This window comes from Lepus europaeus, chromosome 10 (genome assembly GCF_033115175.1).
Source record: "Lepus europaeus isolate LE1 chromosome 10, mLepTim1.pri, whole genome shotgun sequence".
NCBI classification, from domain to species: domain Eukaryota; kingdom Metazoa; phylum Chordata; class Mammalia; order Lagomorpha; family Leporidae; genus Lepus; species Lepus europaeus.
In genome coordinates this window covers 71,087,327-71,103,040 of record NC_084836.1, presented here as the reverse complement: position 1 = coordinate 71,103,040, position 15,714 = coordinate 71,087,327, and the positions used below count along the sequence as shown (strand labels likewise).

Sequence of the window (15,714 nt, the reverse complement as noted above, 5' to 3'; positions counted from 1 at the left end):
TCCCTCCCTACTCGCTTGTGCCTAGAGGCAAGGAGAACCAGGCCACCGTCAGAAAGGCCTCCAGGAGTTGTCAGCCACTGTTTCTGATGTGTTTATTATATATAAGGAATTGTGCTCGGCATTACATATCACAATATGTGTCACTTCAAATTTATGAAGCATCCTTCATAAATGAGAAACAGACTCAGAGAAGTTAAGCGAATGCCCAAGGTCACACAGCTAGGTGGAGATGCCATCAACCAGCTATGAGCTATTTTACTGTCTTCATGCCTGGAGATGGCTTATTAGAAAACTTCAGATGTTTGTAAATTTACGCTAGAGCTCATGGAAGCAGCAGTGGGTGGGTGGGTCCCTGTAACAAGTGCACCAGGCCAGAGATGCAAATGGACATGATTTTAATGCGAGAAGTTGGTGACAACCCTGGAGAACCTTCTGGGCAACTGAGATGATTCTTTACATTTCTTCGAACATCTCCTTTCTTTTCATATTCTGAATCAGAAGCCAAAGCAGCTGGAAGGACCTTTGAAAACAACATGACAAACTACCAGCTCCAACCAGAAGCCAGTGCTGGGTCCCAGCAAAAAAGAAAAAGAAAAAGAAAAAAAACTCCCACATAGCTTCTGTCCTGTCTCCCCAAGTAAGTGCCCGGACAGAGCAACGAGGGTAGGAACGCTTCCCCCAGTTGGCAAGAGAGGTCCGTGTCTTCCCTATAAAAATGCACCACTTAGAGAACCCTTAGAAGTCCTTGGAAGAGGAGGGGTCGGGTAAACTAGAGGCAAACAGGACCAAACCTTCCTGGCTGAACTTCTCATCCTGCTCCTCAGGTGGTAGAGGTAAGAAAAGGCAGAAGCAGTAACCTGTTACCAAAAGATGGGGCAACTCCAATGGTGTAGAAGCTACCAAAAGATATGAGAGGAGCAAAGTCCATTTTAATGGAAGGCAGTGGGAAAGGGGGCAGCAGGGAAATACACACCAGGGATATACACCCTGGATATACACCAGGGACATTATTTATTCCTTTACTCAACTCTTGGGAATCCAGATCTTCACAACACTTTTAATGCCTGCCTCTAGTCTCATCCACTGCCACAAACCCAGGAATGAGGGACTTTGTTCCTCCCCAAAACCTTCCCTCTGGTCCTAGCAAATGCCAAGGCCCCACCGGGATGGCTGGGTCAGCAAGTGGCATCTGGCCACTAGGGGGTGGTATTTCTGTAGGGAAGGGGATCTCCAGCGCCTACAAACCGGTGGGGGTGGGAGTGGCAGCCGAGGGGACAGAGAACCCAGCAGAATGGAAAGGTAGGGAAAGGTAGGGAAGGCAAGTAGTTAAGTTTCAGGGTAACTGTGCTTAAAAGAAAGGAAGCAATGGGGGTAGGAACGCTTCCCCCTGCCTCCCCAAAGGTCACAGCCATCACTGCTTGGAAGAGGAGCTCGGCACTCTCCCCAGATTCAGAGAAGTCAACAACAAGAGTTCTTAGTTTATTTGCATATGTACATTGTCATCCCAGGGAGCCAGCTCTGCTTCCTGAGCCCCCAGCTTAGCTCACCCAGCCAACACAGGATGGAATGGACCTGGATAAACAGGGACCAGGAATCCCGCATCCCAGCCCTGCTGGTTAGAACAGAATTCATAGAGCAAAAAACAGGGGCCAGAGGCCAGTGCCCACCCACATCTTTGCCCCACTGTAAACAGTGACACCCAGGCTGCCGGAGCCCAGGGAAAGTGTATACACATGAAGGGTGCCACACTGTGTGGTGGCAACAGTACCCGTGAAGTCTTTGAGGGCCTGCCGGCCCTGCCCCAGACCACTGGAGCCTGGCAAATGCCAGGGGCAGACCCGAAGCTGTCATCCTGTGCTCCAGGGCTCACATGAGGAGGCAGCGCCGCTCCGGCCCATAGGAATTCTCCACCCGGGCGATCTCCTGGATGATTCTGGTGAAGATGCTTTGAGCCAGCTATAAGAGATATAGATGCAGGGCAAAAAACAGTGAGTCCAATGACAAGACCACCTAGCTCCGAGGCAAATACCCCACCCTCCCACCCCCAGCAATGCTCTAAGAAGAGCACCACCCAACACCTTTCTAATCATCAGGACCAGCACCTGATTCTCTCTAGCAGATGACTCCATAAATGTCGCACCCCAGGACTCTGCCAGCCTCTTCCCTTCGACTGCCTGCACCTCCCTGCGAACAAGTGTGGAAAGTCAGCATGGAGGGAAGATGGCAATGACCCCCAAGTGCTCTCTAGCCCTCCTCCTCCAACCTGTTTGGGATGAGGGTTAAGGAAGAAAATGCAGGCAAACAAAGGAAGCATGGGTGAACCATGGACTTAGGTTTGAAATAGGAACCTGCTTTTGAGTTTCAAGGGCTATATCCTGTTAACCTTTAAGTTAGCAAAGGAAAGAGGTGAAATGATTTCTTTGGGTCCGTGGCTGCAGCTCTACTGAGCTCCAGTCCAGCTCACTGCTGTCTACCCTGGGTAGCAAGGACTCACACACCTGTCTGGAGAGAGATCCGCCTTGTTCCCCACTAGTACCACTGGCAACCTGTAAGGAAACAGCAGTTACTGCAAGGTTCTCTTCCTGATCCACGTGGACCCCAGCCTCCCTGAAGTCAAGGTAGACAGCTCCCCACCAGGCTGCCACAGGATCTGTGTCCCAGCTTCCTCTCTAACTTACACAGTTTTTCCTTCTGCTCCTTGCCCACCCCCAGGGCCACTTACCGGGTTTTCCCATGGCTTTCATGTAGCTTTTGGTAGAGACTTTCAACAACTTGGAAGCTTTAAATACAAGAAATGGAGCTATAACCTCAGTTCCGGGACAACCGTAAGATCCACCCAAGTACCACAACCTTGGTCACTCACCTATGCATAGAGGTGATAGAATAGACGAGCACATAACCATGGACGCCAATGATGAATGAATAGGGCAGAATGCTGTACTCATCCTGCCGAGAAAGAAACATCAGCACCTAGATCCACACCTCTCAGATGGCAAAGGTTGGTGGGACAGCATCCACTTAACCCTCCCTGGGGCACTCCCTACTCTAGTCACCTCTACTCAACAAGTATGTTTGGAGCAGCTGCACTGAGCCTAGCACATTGTTAGTGGCTTACATGTTTTTCTTTGATGCTACTTTACACATGCACCAGAGGTTAGCAGACTCATCTAGAGCTGAGCTGCTACATATGGAAACCCTACCCCAACTGGTACCTGCCCTGCTGTATCCACCAGGTGTAGGTGAAACTCATCTTTGCCAAGAGTCACTATCTTGCTGTAAGCTGAAAAGAAAAGAAAACTTGACTGTGAGATATCTTGCAGGGCTAGAGATGTATGCCCCCATGCATCCTTAATCCTGAAGGTGAAAGTGACACAGACGGACCAGCTCCAGGGAGCTCTCCAGGAAATGGGAGACACATGCAAGGTTTTTATTGTCTACGTCCATACTTTCGTGTACGAGGTATCTTGCAAAATCCACATGCTAGCCAATCATAAAACAAGACTGCTAGAAGCAATGTCTGAACAAATCCACTCCTTGACACCAGAGAAATCCCAAATTATAACGCTGGATGGAACAGCCAAGCCCGCCTAGTTCCAACCCAGCCACATCAGGGTAGAAATTGACTCACTGTTCTCCACTGTGGGGTCGTAACCTTCCAAGAACTCGCCTTCCACAAATTGATGTGCCAAGGATGTCTTCCCTGTGGGGAGCAAAGATAGCTGTATCCACATCATCCAGCCACAGTCACACCCTCTTGTTCTTTCAAAGGAGCGGGGCCTGAGTGTCCCAAGCAGCGGATTCTTCTTCTCACCGCTCACCCCACCCCACCCCCCACACACCAGTCTCGGCACTACAGGCTGCATTCAAGAGCACCGCAGGCGGCCTTTCCGCCCACCCCCCACCCCCACCCCACAGAAGATCCAGGTTTCCCAAGGATCAAGTCTGCCCCGCCCCAGGGCACCTGAGACTATTTGCCCCAAGCACACCGCGCCCTCCCGCCTCCCGCCCCGCCAACGTCTTCAACCGACCCCAACCCTTATTCCCAGAGTTTCGCCAGAGACCCCGCTGCTCTCCCTGCAGCCAAGCCCACATTAACCCTTGCGTGCTCCGGCTGCCTGCAGCCCCGCACACACCGCCACGCCAGCCTTTCTTCCTCCACCCTTCCAGTCCTTGTCTCTGCTCTCCCCGTGCGGCAGCGCGCCTCCGCCGGCCACCACGCGCGGTGCGGCCGTGCTCCCGCAGGGCGGAGACTCACCTACGGAGCGGTATCCGAGGATGACCACCTTTCTGTAGCGGAGCAGCGGCATGGCAGAAGCCCGCCCCGAGAGGGCTTCGGGTAGCACGGGCGGAGCCCGAGGAACCCAGACCAGGGCGTTTGCAAGTGCGGCAACCGGTGCAAGAAAGCAGCTAACCTCGAGGCTTGCAGGGCAAGCTGGAGGAAACCAAAACAAGCGCCGCGCCCGGAGCCGGCCACGTGATCACAACACAGCACGACCAGCGCTAGGGAGCCGGGCGCCGGGGGAACTACAGTGCCGGGCCGCTCCGGCTCCGCCCCCAAGGCCGCTCGCCATTGGTCTGTTAGAATGGATGAGGGCGGGGTCTCCAGCAGGAGGGAAGAGTGGGCCTCACGTGGAACCGGAGAACGGCGAGGTGCGCATGCGCGCATTGAAGCCGGTTCATTCATAAAGAAACAGAAAGGAACCCGGGGTCCTAGAGGTGTTTGCGCGTTTGCTGCCAGGCTGAAGTGGCTGCGAAGAAAATGATAGTTGTGGTGCAACTGCAGTTTCTGGTCAAGCGATTCTAGGCCTCCTTTTGCATAGGAGGGAAGAAGCCGGAGTTTCAATGTCTTCCATCCACCACCCTGAGGCGTGTGGCGTTTGTTACCTGGTCTCCAGTCTTCCAGGATCTAACTTCGGAACTGCATTTCTTGAGAAAGTTACTATAACTTGTGACCAGTTGGTCTGAGGCTTCGTCATCGTCGTCATCATAATTCATTTATTCAGCAAATATGTTTTGAGCATAAACGACATTGCTCCAACTTGAGGGTTAAAGCAAGGGAAATGACAGGTAGAGTCTGTTTTCAAGAAATTTAAAATCTGGGCGGTCCGGGGCCGGCATTGCGGCGTGAGGGTTAAGCTGCCGCCTGCAACGCTGGCATCCCGTGTGGGTCCCGGCTGCTCCACCTCCATTCCAGCTCCCTGCTGATGGTCTGGAAAAGTAGCCGAAGATGGCCCAAGTGTTTGGGTCCCTGGCGCCCACAGGGGAGACCCGGAGGAAGCTGCTGGCTCCTTAGCTTGGCCTGGCCCAGCTCCGGCCGTTGTGGCCATCTGGAAAGTGAACCAATGGATGGGAGATCCTGCTCTCTCCTTTCTCCCTCTGTAAATCTTTCAGATATATAAATAAATCTAAACAAAAAATCTACTGGGGGAGAAATAAACATAAGGAAAAGTGAGTGTGAAAAAGGAATGACCACTTTAGATCAGTGATAGTCTCAGAGGAAGCCCCATTTAAACAAATCTGAATAACAATGAGAAGCCAACTAGCCCGAGCTTCTCAAGCAGGAATCAAGAATGCTAAAAAGTGCTAAAATGGAAATTAATTCGGTTAATTCCAGGAGCCAGCTGGAGAGCCTGTTAGCCTAAACCAGATGAACTCTTTTTTTTTTTTTTTTTAAGATTTACTTATTTAGATCACTCCCTAAAGGGCCCCAGAGCTGCGCTGATCCGAAGCCAGGAGCCAGGAGCTTCTTCTGGGTCTCCCACGCGATTGCAGGGGCGCAAGGATTTGAGCCATCTTCTACTGCTTTGCCAGGCCACAGCAGAGAGCTGGAGCAGAAGAGGAACAGCCAGATCTCGAACCAGTGCCCACTTGGGATGCCGGCACTGCAGGCAACAGCTTTACCAGCTATGCCACAGCGCCAGTCCCCAGATGAACTCTTAAGAGGAAGACAGAGGCCCTGCCACTAAGAAGTCTGAGCTGAAGCCAACATTTTAGTGCAGCGGGTTAAGCCGCCTTCCACAGCAATGGCACCCAGTCCCCACTGCTCTACTGTGGACCCAGCTCCCTGCCATTGAGCCTGGGAAAGCAGCAGAAGATGGCTCTAGTCCTTGGCTCCCTGCCTGTTGGAGGCCTGGATGGTGTTCTAGGATCCGGGCTCCAGCTTTATCCAATCCCAGCTGTTGAAGCCATTTGGGGAATGAACCAGTGGATGGAAGATCCCTCTTCCTCTCTCTGTCTCTCTGTCTCTCTCCCCATAATCCTGCCTTTCAAATAAAGAAATAAATCTTTTTTAAAAATTAAATGAAAGGCTGGCGCCGTGGCTTAACAAGCTAATCCTCCGCCTAGTGGCACTGGCACATCGGGTTCTAGTCCCGGTTGGGGCGCTGGATTCTATCCCGGTTGCCCCTCTTCCAGGCCAGCTCTCTGCTATGGCCCCGGAAGGCAGTGGAGGATGGCCCAAGTCCTTGGGCCCTGCACCACATGGGAGACCAGGAGAAGCACCTGGCTCCTGGCTTCAGATCAGCATGATGAGCCAGCCGCAAAAGCCATTGGAGGGTGAACCAACAGCAAAAAGGAAGACCTTTCTCTCTGTCTCTCTTTCTCTCTCACTATCCACTCTGCCTGTCAAAAAAAATTAAGTTAAAAAGGTCTGAGCTAATTTGAAGCACCAGAAGATATTTAAACTGAGCCGTGAGATGATTTGGAATTGTTTTTGTATAAGTTCTCTCGGAATGTGAAGAAAGAATTAGGAGTGGGGGGCCAGGAGATCAGCTAATAGACTGGTAGGTGGGGTCATGAAGTCCAGGTGAGCTACAAAGGTGGTTTGACTACAGTGGTGGTGATGAATGAACAGAAAAGCACAAAAGATTCATTCATTTGTTTATTTGAAAGGCAGAGTGACACAGAGAGAAGAAGAGACAGATCTTCCATCTGCTGGGTCACTCTCCAAATGCCCACAATAGCCAGGGGTAAGCCAGGAACTCTATGTGTGTCTCCTACATGGGTGGCAGGAATCCAAGTGCTTGGGCCATCATCTGCTTCACAGGTACATTAGCAGGAGGTTGAATAGGAAGAATGGAGTAGCTGGGACTTGAACTAGGCACTCCAGTATGGGCTGCAAGCATCCAAGTGGCAGCTTAACCCACTGTGCCACAACACCTGCCCCCACGATATGTTTTGAAGCTGTGGTCAAGCTGACTTGCTGAAGGATTGTGTAGGAGGAAGTGAGGGAGAGGAAAAGAGGAAGGAAAACACCTAAATTTCTAAAGAGTTCTACTATAAGCCAGGTAATTGAGTTACCTCTTTTTTTTTTTTTTTTTTTTTGACAGGCAGAGTGGACAGTGAGAGAGAAAGAGACAGAGAGAAAGGTCTTCCTTTTTGCCGTTGGTTCACCCTCCAATGGCCGCTGCGGCCGGCTCATCTCGCTGATCCGAAGCTAGGAGCCAGGTCCTTCTCCTGGCCTCCCATGCGGGTGCAGGGCCCAAGGAGTTGGGCCATCCTCCACTGCCTTCCCGGGCCATAGCAGAGAGCTGGCCTGGAAGAGGGGCAACCAGGATAGAATCTGGCACCCCAACCGGGATTAGAACCCGGTGTGCCGGCGCCACAAGGCGGAGGATTAGCCTGTTAAGCCACGGCACCGGCCAAGTTACCTCTTTTAATATTCACTACAGGAGTGGATGTTATGGTACAATGGGTTAAGTCACTTCATGAGACACTGGCGCCAGTTCAAGGATTGGTTTCTCTGCTTCCAATCTAGCTTCCTGCTAATGTGCCTGGGAAGGCAGCAGATGATGACACAAGTTTTGAGTTCTTACCAACCATGTGGGAGATCCAGGTGGAGTTTCTGGCTCCTGGCTTTGGTCTGGCCCCACCCTTGGCTATTTGTGAAGCATTTAGAGAGTAAACCAATGGATGGAAGATTTCTCTCTCTCTCTCTCTCAAAGATAAATCAACAAAACCTTAATATTCACAACAGCAGCTCTAAGGTTGATAATTGGTTTTATTCATACATCTGCCAACAAATATTTATTAAACTATTCCCAAGTCCCAGGTACCTTCTTGGTGCTGGGATACAGTGGTGAACAATGTAAAGTCTTTGCTGGAAAGATACAAGTATCCTTTCAGGAAAGACCAACAATCTACATAGTAAACAATAAATAACTTGTGCTAGAAAAAAAAACTGAGACATTGGCATCACATATGGGTGCAGGTTTGAGTCCTGGCTGCTCCACTTTCCATCCAGATGGTCCCTTCTGCTACCTTTTTATTTTTTAAGATTTATTTATTTATTTGAAAGAGTTATAGAAAGAGAGGCAGAGACAACAAGAGAAAGAGAGCTCCTCCATCTGGTGGTTCACCCCCCACTTCAGATGGCTGCAATGGCCAGTGATGAGCCAGGCAGAAGCCAGGAGCCAGGAGCCAGGTCTCCCATGTGGGTGTAGGGCCCCAAGCATTTGGGCCACCTTCCTCTGCTTCCCCAGATGCATTAACAGAGAGCTGGATTGGAAGTGGAGCAGCTGGGACTGGAAATGGTACTCAGATATGGGGTGCCCATGTCTCATCACAGGCAGTGGCTTAACCCCCTACACCACAACACTGACCTCATTGCTCCACTTATGATCCAGCTTTCTCCTAATGTCCCTGGGAAGGCAACAGATGATGACCCAGGGATTGGATTGGATCCCTGCCATCCATATTGGAGACCCAGATGGAGTTTTTGGTTCCTGGTTTCAGCCTGGCCAGTCCGAGCTATTACAGCCATTTGAGGAATGAATCAGCAGATGGAAGACCTCTCTCTCTCTCTCTCTCTCTCTCTTTCATTAAGCCTTTTAAATAAATAAATCTTTTTAAAAAGATGATTTTTTTAATCTTTTTTTAAAGATTTATTTATTTATTTAAAAGGCAGAGTTACAGAGAGGCAGAGGCAGAGAGACAGAGATATTGGTTTACTCCCCAAACAGCCGCAATGGCTGGAGCTGTGCTGATCAGAAGCCAGAAGCCAGAAGCTTCTTCGGGGCCTCCCATGCAGGTGCAAGGGCCCAAGGACTTGGGCCATCTTCCAATGCTTTCCCAGGCCATAGCAGAGAGCTGGATCAGAAGTGGAGCAGGTAGGACTCCAACCGGCGCCCATATGGGATGCCAGCACTGCAGACAGTGGCTTTACCTGCTATGCCACAGTGTCAGTCCCTAAATAAGTAAATCTTTAAAGGATGTATGATTTCTCAGTATTCTGTGAATTTGATTGGGGTTCTTCCATTTCCTCTGCTGGCCACACTCAGTTGGCTAGTCACCTGGAAGCTCTACCAGGAACACAAGAGCTAAAAGGCCCTCAGAGTGGGTTCTTGGCCTAACAATTAAAATGACCTTTTTTTTTTTTAATTTATTTTTTTATTTGAAAGGCAGAGTTACAGAGAGTCAGAGGCAGAGAGAGAGAAAGAGAGAGAGATATTCCATCTCCTGGTTCACTCCCCAAATGGCTGTAATGGTCAGGAGGGCTGAAGCCAGAAGTTTCATGAGGGTCTCCCACATGGGTACAAGGACCCAAGGACTTGGGCCATCTTCTGCTCTTTTCCCAGGTGCTTTAGCAGGGAGCTGGATCAGAACTGGAGCAGCCAGGACTTGAACTGGAGTGCTGGTGTTCCAAGGGCTGACTTATCTCCTGTATTAAATGCTAGTCCCTGAATTTGTTTTAGAACTAAAGTGTGGGGGCCGGCGCTGTGGCATAGCAGATTAAAGCCCTGGCCTGAAGCGTCGGCATCCCATATGGGCGCAGGTTCTAGTCCCAGCTACTCCTCTTCTGATCCAGCTCTCTGCTATGGCCTGGGAAGGCAGTAGAAGATGGCCCAAGTCCTTGGGCCCCTGCACCCACATGGGAGACCTGGAAGAAGCTCCTGGCTTCAGATCAGGGCAGCTCCGGCTTTTGGGGCCATCTAGGGAATGAACCAGTGGATGGGAGACCTCTCTTCTTTGACTGTTCCTCTCTTCTCTCTGTATAACTCTGACGTTCAAATAAAAAAAAGAAGGTGGTGAGGACTCAAACACAGAGCTCGCTAGATAGAAGTTATGAAGCTGGCAGCCTGATTAACTAGGACAAAATGAAGGAAGATAGCATGTTAGCTTACAGAATCAGAGGACACAGACAGAGGAGCAGGAATTCTTTAGTGGGGCGGAGGGTTTGTTGAATAGTTGCACGGTTTTGACACCTGGAAGTTGGGGCACTTCCCCGATGCTTACCTGTCCACAGGCTGACTGTGTTGTGACACACAACTCAGCAGGATACCTGTGCAGGCACCGTCTCTGCATGATATGATCTCTGCATTCCCATTAGCTCCCCCTCACTCATGCCCGCAGTTGACTTATGCCTGCATGCAGTTTGCTAAACTCCGCCCCATCCAGGAAAAGGGGAGGCACTGGGCCCCTCTACTGCATCTCACCGAGTCTATGGACTAGGACCCAGCACGTTACAGCATAAGCGACTCACGACCTGCCAGAGGAGGTCTGTCTCCATCACTACCTTTCCCTAACACCATCTCTCATCTACACAACTACCCCTTCCTCTTTTTTCACTCTCTTCCCTGAACCCATTAATCTCTTCTTAATCCATTCTTCCTTAAATTTCCAGACTGATCTCTTCATTTTGTGTGTGTTTTTTTTAAAGAATTATTTTATTTATTTGAAAGTCAAAGTTACACAGAGAGAGAAGGAGAGACACAGAGAGAGAGAGAGAGGTCTTCCATCCACTGGTTCACCCCCAGATGACCACAACGACCAGAGCTGAGCTGATCCGAAGCCAGGAACCAGGTTCCCCACACGGGTGCAGGGGCCCAAGGACTTGGGCCATCTTCTACTGCTTCCCCAGGCCATAGCAGAGAACTGGATTGGAAGAGGAGCAGCCGGGACTAGAATCGGCATCCATATGGGATGCTGGTGCTGCAGGCTGGGGCTTTAACTTGCTGTGCCATAGTGCCGGCCCTGTGTTTTATTTTTGTTTTTTAAGAAAATCATTTTATTTATTGGGAAAGCAGAGTGATAGAGAAATGAAGAAAAAGAGAGAGAGAGAGAGAGAGCACATGTTTTTCCATCAGTTGACTCACTACCTAAATGGCTACAATAGCCAGGGCTGGACCAGGTGGAATCCAGCAGCCTGGAACTCCATCCAGGTCTCCTATAAAGGTGGCAGGGCTCTAAGCATTTCCACCATCTTGTGTTGCTTTCCTATGTGCATTAGCAGGGGGATAGATGGGAAATGGAGAAACTGGACTCAGAGTTGCTCTGATAACAGGAGTAGCAGCTTAACCTCCTGTACCACAACACCAGGCCCCAAGAGTGAGTGTTTTAAAATGCAAAGTTGGGGGTCAGGGTTGTGGCTTAGCAGGTTAAGCTGCTGCCTGCAGCATCAGCATCCCATATGGGCACTAGTTCAAGTCTTGACTGTTTCACTTCCCATCCAGCTCCCAGCTAATGTACATGGAAAATCAATAGAGGACAGCCCAAGTCCTTAGGCCCCTGCTACCCATGTAGGAGACCCAGATGAAGCTCCTGGCTCCTGGCTCCTGGTTTTGGACTGGACCAGCCCTGGCCATTGCAGACATTTGGGGAGTGACCCAGCAAGTGGAAGGCCTCTCTCTCTCTCTCTCTAACTCTGCCTTTCAAATAAATAAAATAAATTTTTCAAACAGACATACAAAAAACCCCATAAGTTTGATCAGATGTCTCCTTCAAGCCAAAATCTAATTAATTGAATTCACTAAATATGTTTTGGGGGGCCAGCACTATGACTTAGAGGGTAAAGCTGCTGCCTGTGGTGCCAGCATCCCATATGGGGGCTGGTTCAAGTCCTAGCTGCTCCATTTCTGATTCAACTCCCTGATAATGACCTGCAAAAGCAGCAGAAGATGTCCCAAGTACTTGGGGCCCTGCACCCAATTGGGAGACGTGGATGAAGCTCTTAGCTTCAGAAGTGGAGCAGGGGCCAGCACTGTGGCATAGTGGGTTAAAGCCCTGGCCTGAAGCCCGGCATCCCATATGGGTGCTGGTTCAAGTCCCAGCTGCTCCTCTTCCCATCCAGCTCTCTGCTGTGGCCTGGGAAAGCAGTAGAAGATGGCCCAAGTCCTTGGGCCCCTGCACCCACGTGGGAGACCCGGCAGAAGCTCCTGGCTTCAGATCGGCGCAGCTCCAGCCATTGTAGACATCTGAGGGGTGAACCAGCGGATGGAAGACCTCTCTCTCTGTCTCTACCTCACTCTGTAACTCTGTCTTTCAAAAAAATAAAATAAATCCTTTAAAATTATTATTACTTTTTAAAAGATTTATTTATTTTGCTTGAAAGTCAGAGTTACACAGAGAGAAGAGGCAGAGAGACAGAGAGAGAGGTCTTCCATCTGCTGGTTCACTCCCCAATTGACCGAAACAGCTGGAGCTGTGCCGATCCCAATCCAGGAGCCAGGAGCTTCTTCTGGGTTTCCCATGTGAGTGCAGGGGCCCAAGGACTTGGGCCATCTTCTACTGCGATCCCAGGCCACAGCAGAGAGCTGCATGGGAAGTGGAGTAGCCGGGACTAGAACCAGCGCCCATATGGGATGCCAGCGCTTCAGGCCAGGGTGTTAACCTGCTGTGCCACAGCGCCAGCCTCTAAAATAAATCTTAAAAAATAAATAAATAAATAAGTGGAGTAGCCAGGACTGAAACTGACACCCACATGGGATGCTGGCTCTGCAGTTGGCAGCTTTACCCTCTGTGCCATGACACTGGCCCCCTGTCCAAATCCTTAACATAACACAATGCCCATTAGTATTTTTTCAAGGGCTTGATAAACATTTGAGGGAGGGAGTCAAGTGTCTAGCTCTGGGAAGCACTGTCCCTGTGGGTATGAATTGGCCTCCTCCTCATTTGCAGCACACGGAAGCACCTCACTGCAGCCTTTGCACCTCTTGCAGAGGGCAAGCCTCAAGGCCACACAGCTGGTGAATAAGTACATACAGCCCTATTGTTTTTAACTGTGGAATCGCAGTTAACTCAAAAGAAAGCAGTTTAAAAGTGGCAGCTACTGCTATGATGCAAGAATCTCCCCAAGACACTCCCTGTACTGATAACTAGGCCTTGATACAGAGCTTTCAAAGATAAAGAAAATCTACTTCCCCAACCACCTGAGAAGCCCCTTCATCTTTAGACTTTTTCTAAAAGATGTACTTATTTATTTTAAAGGCAGATTTACAAAGAGAGAGGCCGAGGTAGAGAGAAACAAAGAGAGAGTGCTTCTATCCATTGCTCACTCCCCAAATGGCCACAGCATCCAGGGCTGAGCCAGGCCAAAGCCAGGAGCCCAGAATTTCATCTGGGTCTCCCACTGGGTGGCACAGACCCAAGTACCTGGGCCATCTTCCACTGCTTTTCCAGGCACATTAGCAGGGAGTTGGATGGGAAATGCAGCAGCTGGGATTTGAACTGGTACCCATACAGGATGCCTGCATCATAGGTGGCAGCTTAACCCACTGTACCACATCACCAGCCCCTTCACCTTTACACTTTTTCATTTTTAAAATTGGTTTTGCTTATTTGAAAGGTAGAGTTACACACACACACACACACACACACACAGAGAGAGAGAGAGAGAGAGAGAGGACAGAGAGAGGTCTTCCATCTGCTGGTTCACCCTTCCAAATGGCCACAATGGCTGGGGCTGGGCCAGGCCGAAACGAGGAACCAGAAGCTTCTTCCAGGTCTCCCATGCAGGTATAAGGACTCAAGGATTTGAGCAGTCCTCCATCTTTCTATCTTTATACTTTTTAAAAATTTTTTATTTATTTATTTGAGAGGTAGAGTTACAGAGAGTGAGAGGGAGAGACAGAGAGAAAGGTCTTCCTTCCGTTGGTTCACTCCCCAAATGGCCAGGAGCCAGGTGTTTCTTCCCAGTCTCCCATGTGGGTGCAGTGGCCCAAGTACTTGGGCCATCTTCTACTGCATTCCCAGGCCATAGCAGAGAGCTGGATCAGAAGAGGAGCAGCCGGGGCTAGAACTGGTACCCATATAGGATGCCAGCGCCACAGGTGGAGAATTAACCTACTACGCCACTGCACAAGCCCCAATCTTTATATAATTTAAAAAAAAAAAACTATTTGAAAGCCAGATGTGTGTGTGAGAGAGAGAGATCCCACCTTCTGCTGATTTACTCTTCAAATATTGGCAATAGCCAAGGTGGGCCAGTCTAAAGCCAAGAGATAGGAACTCAATCTGAGTCTCCCACATGGACAACCGTGGTCCAAACATCTGAGCCATCACTGCTGCCTCTGAGCGAATGCAGTAGCAGAAAGCTGGAATCAGGAGTGGAGCCAGGATTTGTACCCAGGCACACTAGTAGGCATCCCTAGGGGCAAGTTCACCATTAGAACAATTGCCCATCCCTTCTTCAGACAATTCCAACAGTCCCTGAAAACCCGACAATGCCAAATAATGCTCCCTCCTAGTCAGTGTGCAGGAGGATAGAGAGAGCAAGACCCTCCTTCCCGTGGTGGTCCCTGGGTGCTTTGGGTGCCAGCTGCCTCTAAAAAAAGTTAGGTGACTTAGGTTCCAGCTTAGTAAGGAAAAGATCTGTAGAAGCCTTTTTTTTTTTTTTTTTTTTTTTTTTTTGACAGGCAGAGTGGATAGTGAGAGAGACAGAGAGAAAGGTCTTCCTTTTTGCTGTTGGTTCACTCTCCAATGGCCGCTGCGGCCGGCGCATCTCGCTGATCTGAAGCCAGGAGCCAGGTGCTTCTCCTGGTCTCCCATGTGGGTGCAGGGCCCAAGGACTTGGGCCATCCTCCACTGTCTTCCCGGGCCATAGCAGAGAGCTGGCCTGGAAGAGGGGCAACCGGGATAGAATCCAGCGCCCCAACTGGGACTAGAACCCGGTGTGCCGGCGCCGCAAAGCGGACGATTAGCCTGTTAAGCCATGGCACCAGCCTGTAGAAGCCATTCTTGAAGATTCTAAAAGACACTAGAGATTGGCCAAGGACTGGAACAAGGAAAGGGTATGTGTGTATGTGTGTGTGGAGGAAACAGGATTAATCTCAGCTCAATTGTGGGTGGAATCCTAGCTGCTGCAGCTGCTAAGGGCTTAGCCAGCTGTTCCCTGGGCAGATGCATTGTTCAGCCCAGGCTTGACCTGTAGGGTGGCAGCTCTGTCTCAACTTGTGACCATCAAGCTCCAAGATAAGACTCAATTGAAAAGATCACAGGAAAGCAAGAGAAGTTAGCAAGGAAATTGTCCCCAGTTCCAAGGACTTCTGTTTGGATACCTTATGCCTTGGAATTAGATAACTATGCTCTTAGGTTATCTGGTCCTAGGAGAGGCACTGAGAGATCATTTGAGTTTGGGTTTCCTCCTTCTTTCTTGTTTTCTTTAAGAGACAGAGACAACCCCCATTTAATCATTCACTCCCCTCAATGATTACAATGGCTGGAGCCAGGCCCAGCTGAAGCCAGGAGCTGGGAATACAATTCAGGTCTCCCATGTGGGTGGCAGGGACCCAATGGTATCAGGAACCAGAGCTGGGAATTGAACCCAGGCACTTGATTTGGGATGTGGGCATCTCACTGGTGTCCTAACTGCTAGGCTACATGGCTGTTCCAGAGATGCTCGTTAGCATACATCAAGTTGTGTACAAATTAATAATAACAAGGAGGAAAGGGTGTTCTGTTTTGTGAGAGGCAGAGAGACAGACAGACAGACTCAGAGAG

General features: G+C 50.0%; 1 protein-coding gene across 1 annotated transcript; it reads right to left on the bottom strand.

Moving 5' to 3' along the window:
* Nucleotides 1–1,479: 1,479 nt before the first annotated feature.
* RHEBL1 (RHEB like 1) lies at nucleotides 1,480–4,484 on the bottom strand. Its single transcript, XM_062202226.1, has 8 exons — nucleotides 4,256–4,484; nucleotides 3,629–3,700; nucleotides 3,213–3,280; nucleotides 2,864–2,946; nucleotides 2,723–2,779; nucleotides 2,499–2,546; nucleotides 2,103–2,184; nucleotides 1,480–1,956 (listed from the first exon to the last, which is right to left on the bottom strand). Exons 1-8 carry the CDS (start codon nucleotides 4,305–4,307, stop codon nucleotides 1,867–1,869), a joined length of 552 nt encoding a protein of 183 aa, XP_062058210.1. The 5' UTR covers nucleotides 4,308–4,484; the 3' UTR covers nucleotides 1,480–1,866.
* Nucleotides 4,485–15,714: the final 11,230 nt, after the last annotated feature.

Excerpts from the sequence above, each read along its gene's own strand:
- RHEBL1 (XM_062202226.1), bottom strand. The coding sequence starts at position 4,307 with ATGCCGCTGCTCCGCTACAGAAAGGTGGTCATCCTCGGATACCGCTCC. Across the intron at positions 3,701-4,255 it reads CCTCGGATACCGCTCCGTAG|GGAAGACATCCTTGGCACAT; the intron begins GTGAGTCTCCGC and ends TGCTCCCCACAG. Across the intron at positions 2,185-2,498 it reads GCGGATCTCTCTCCAGACAG|GGAGGTGCAGGCAGTCGAAG; the intron begins GTGTGTGAGTCC and ends ACTTGTTCGCAG.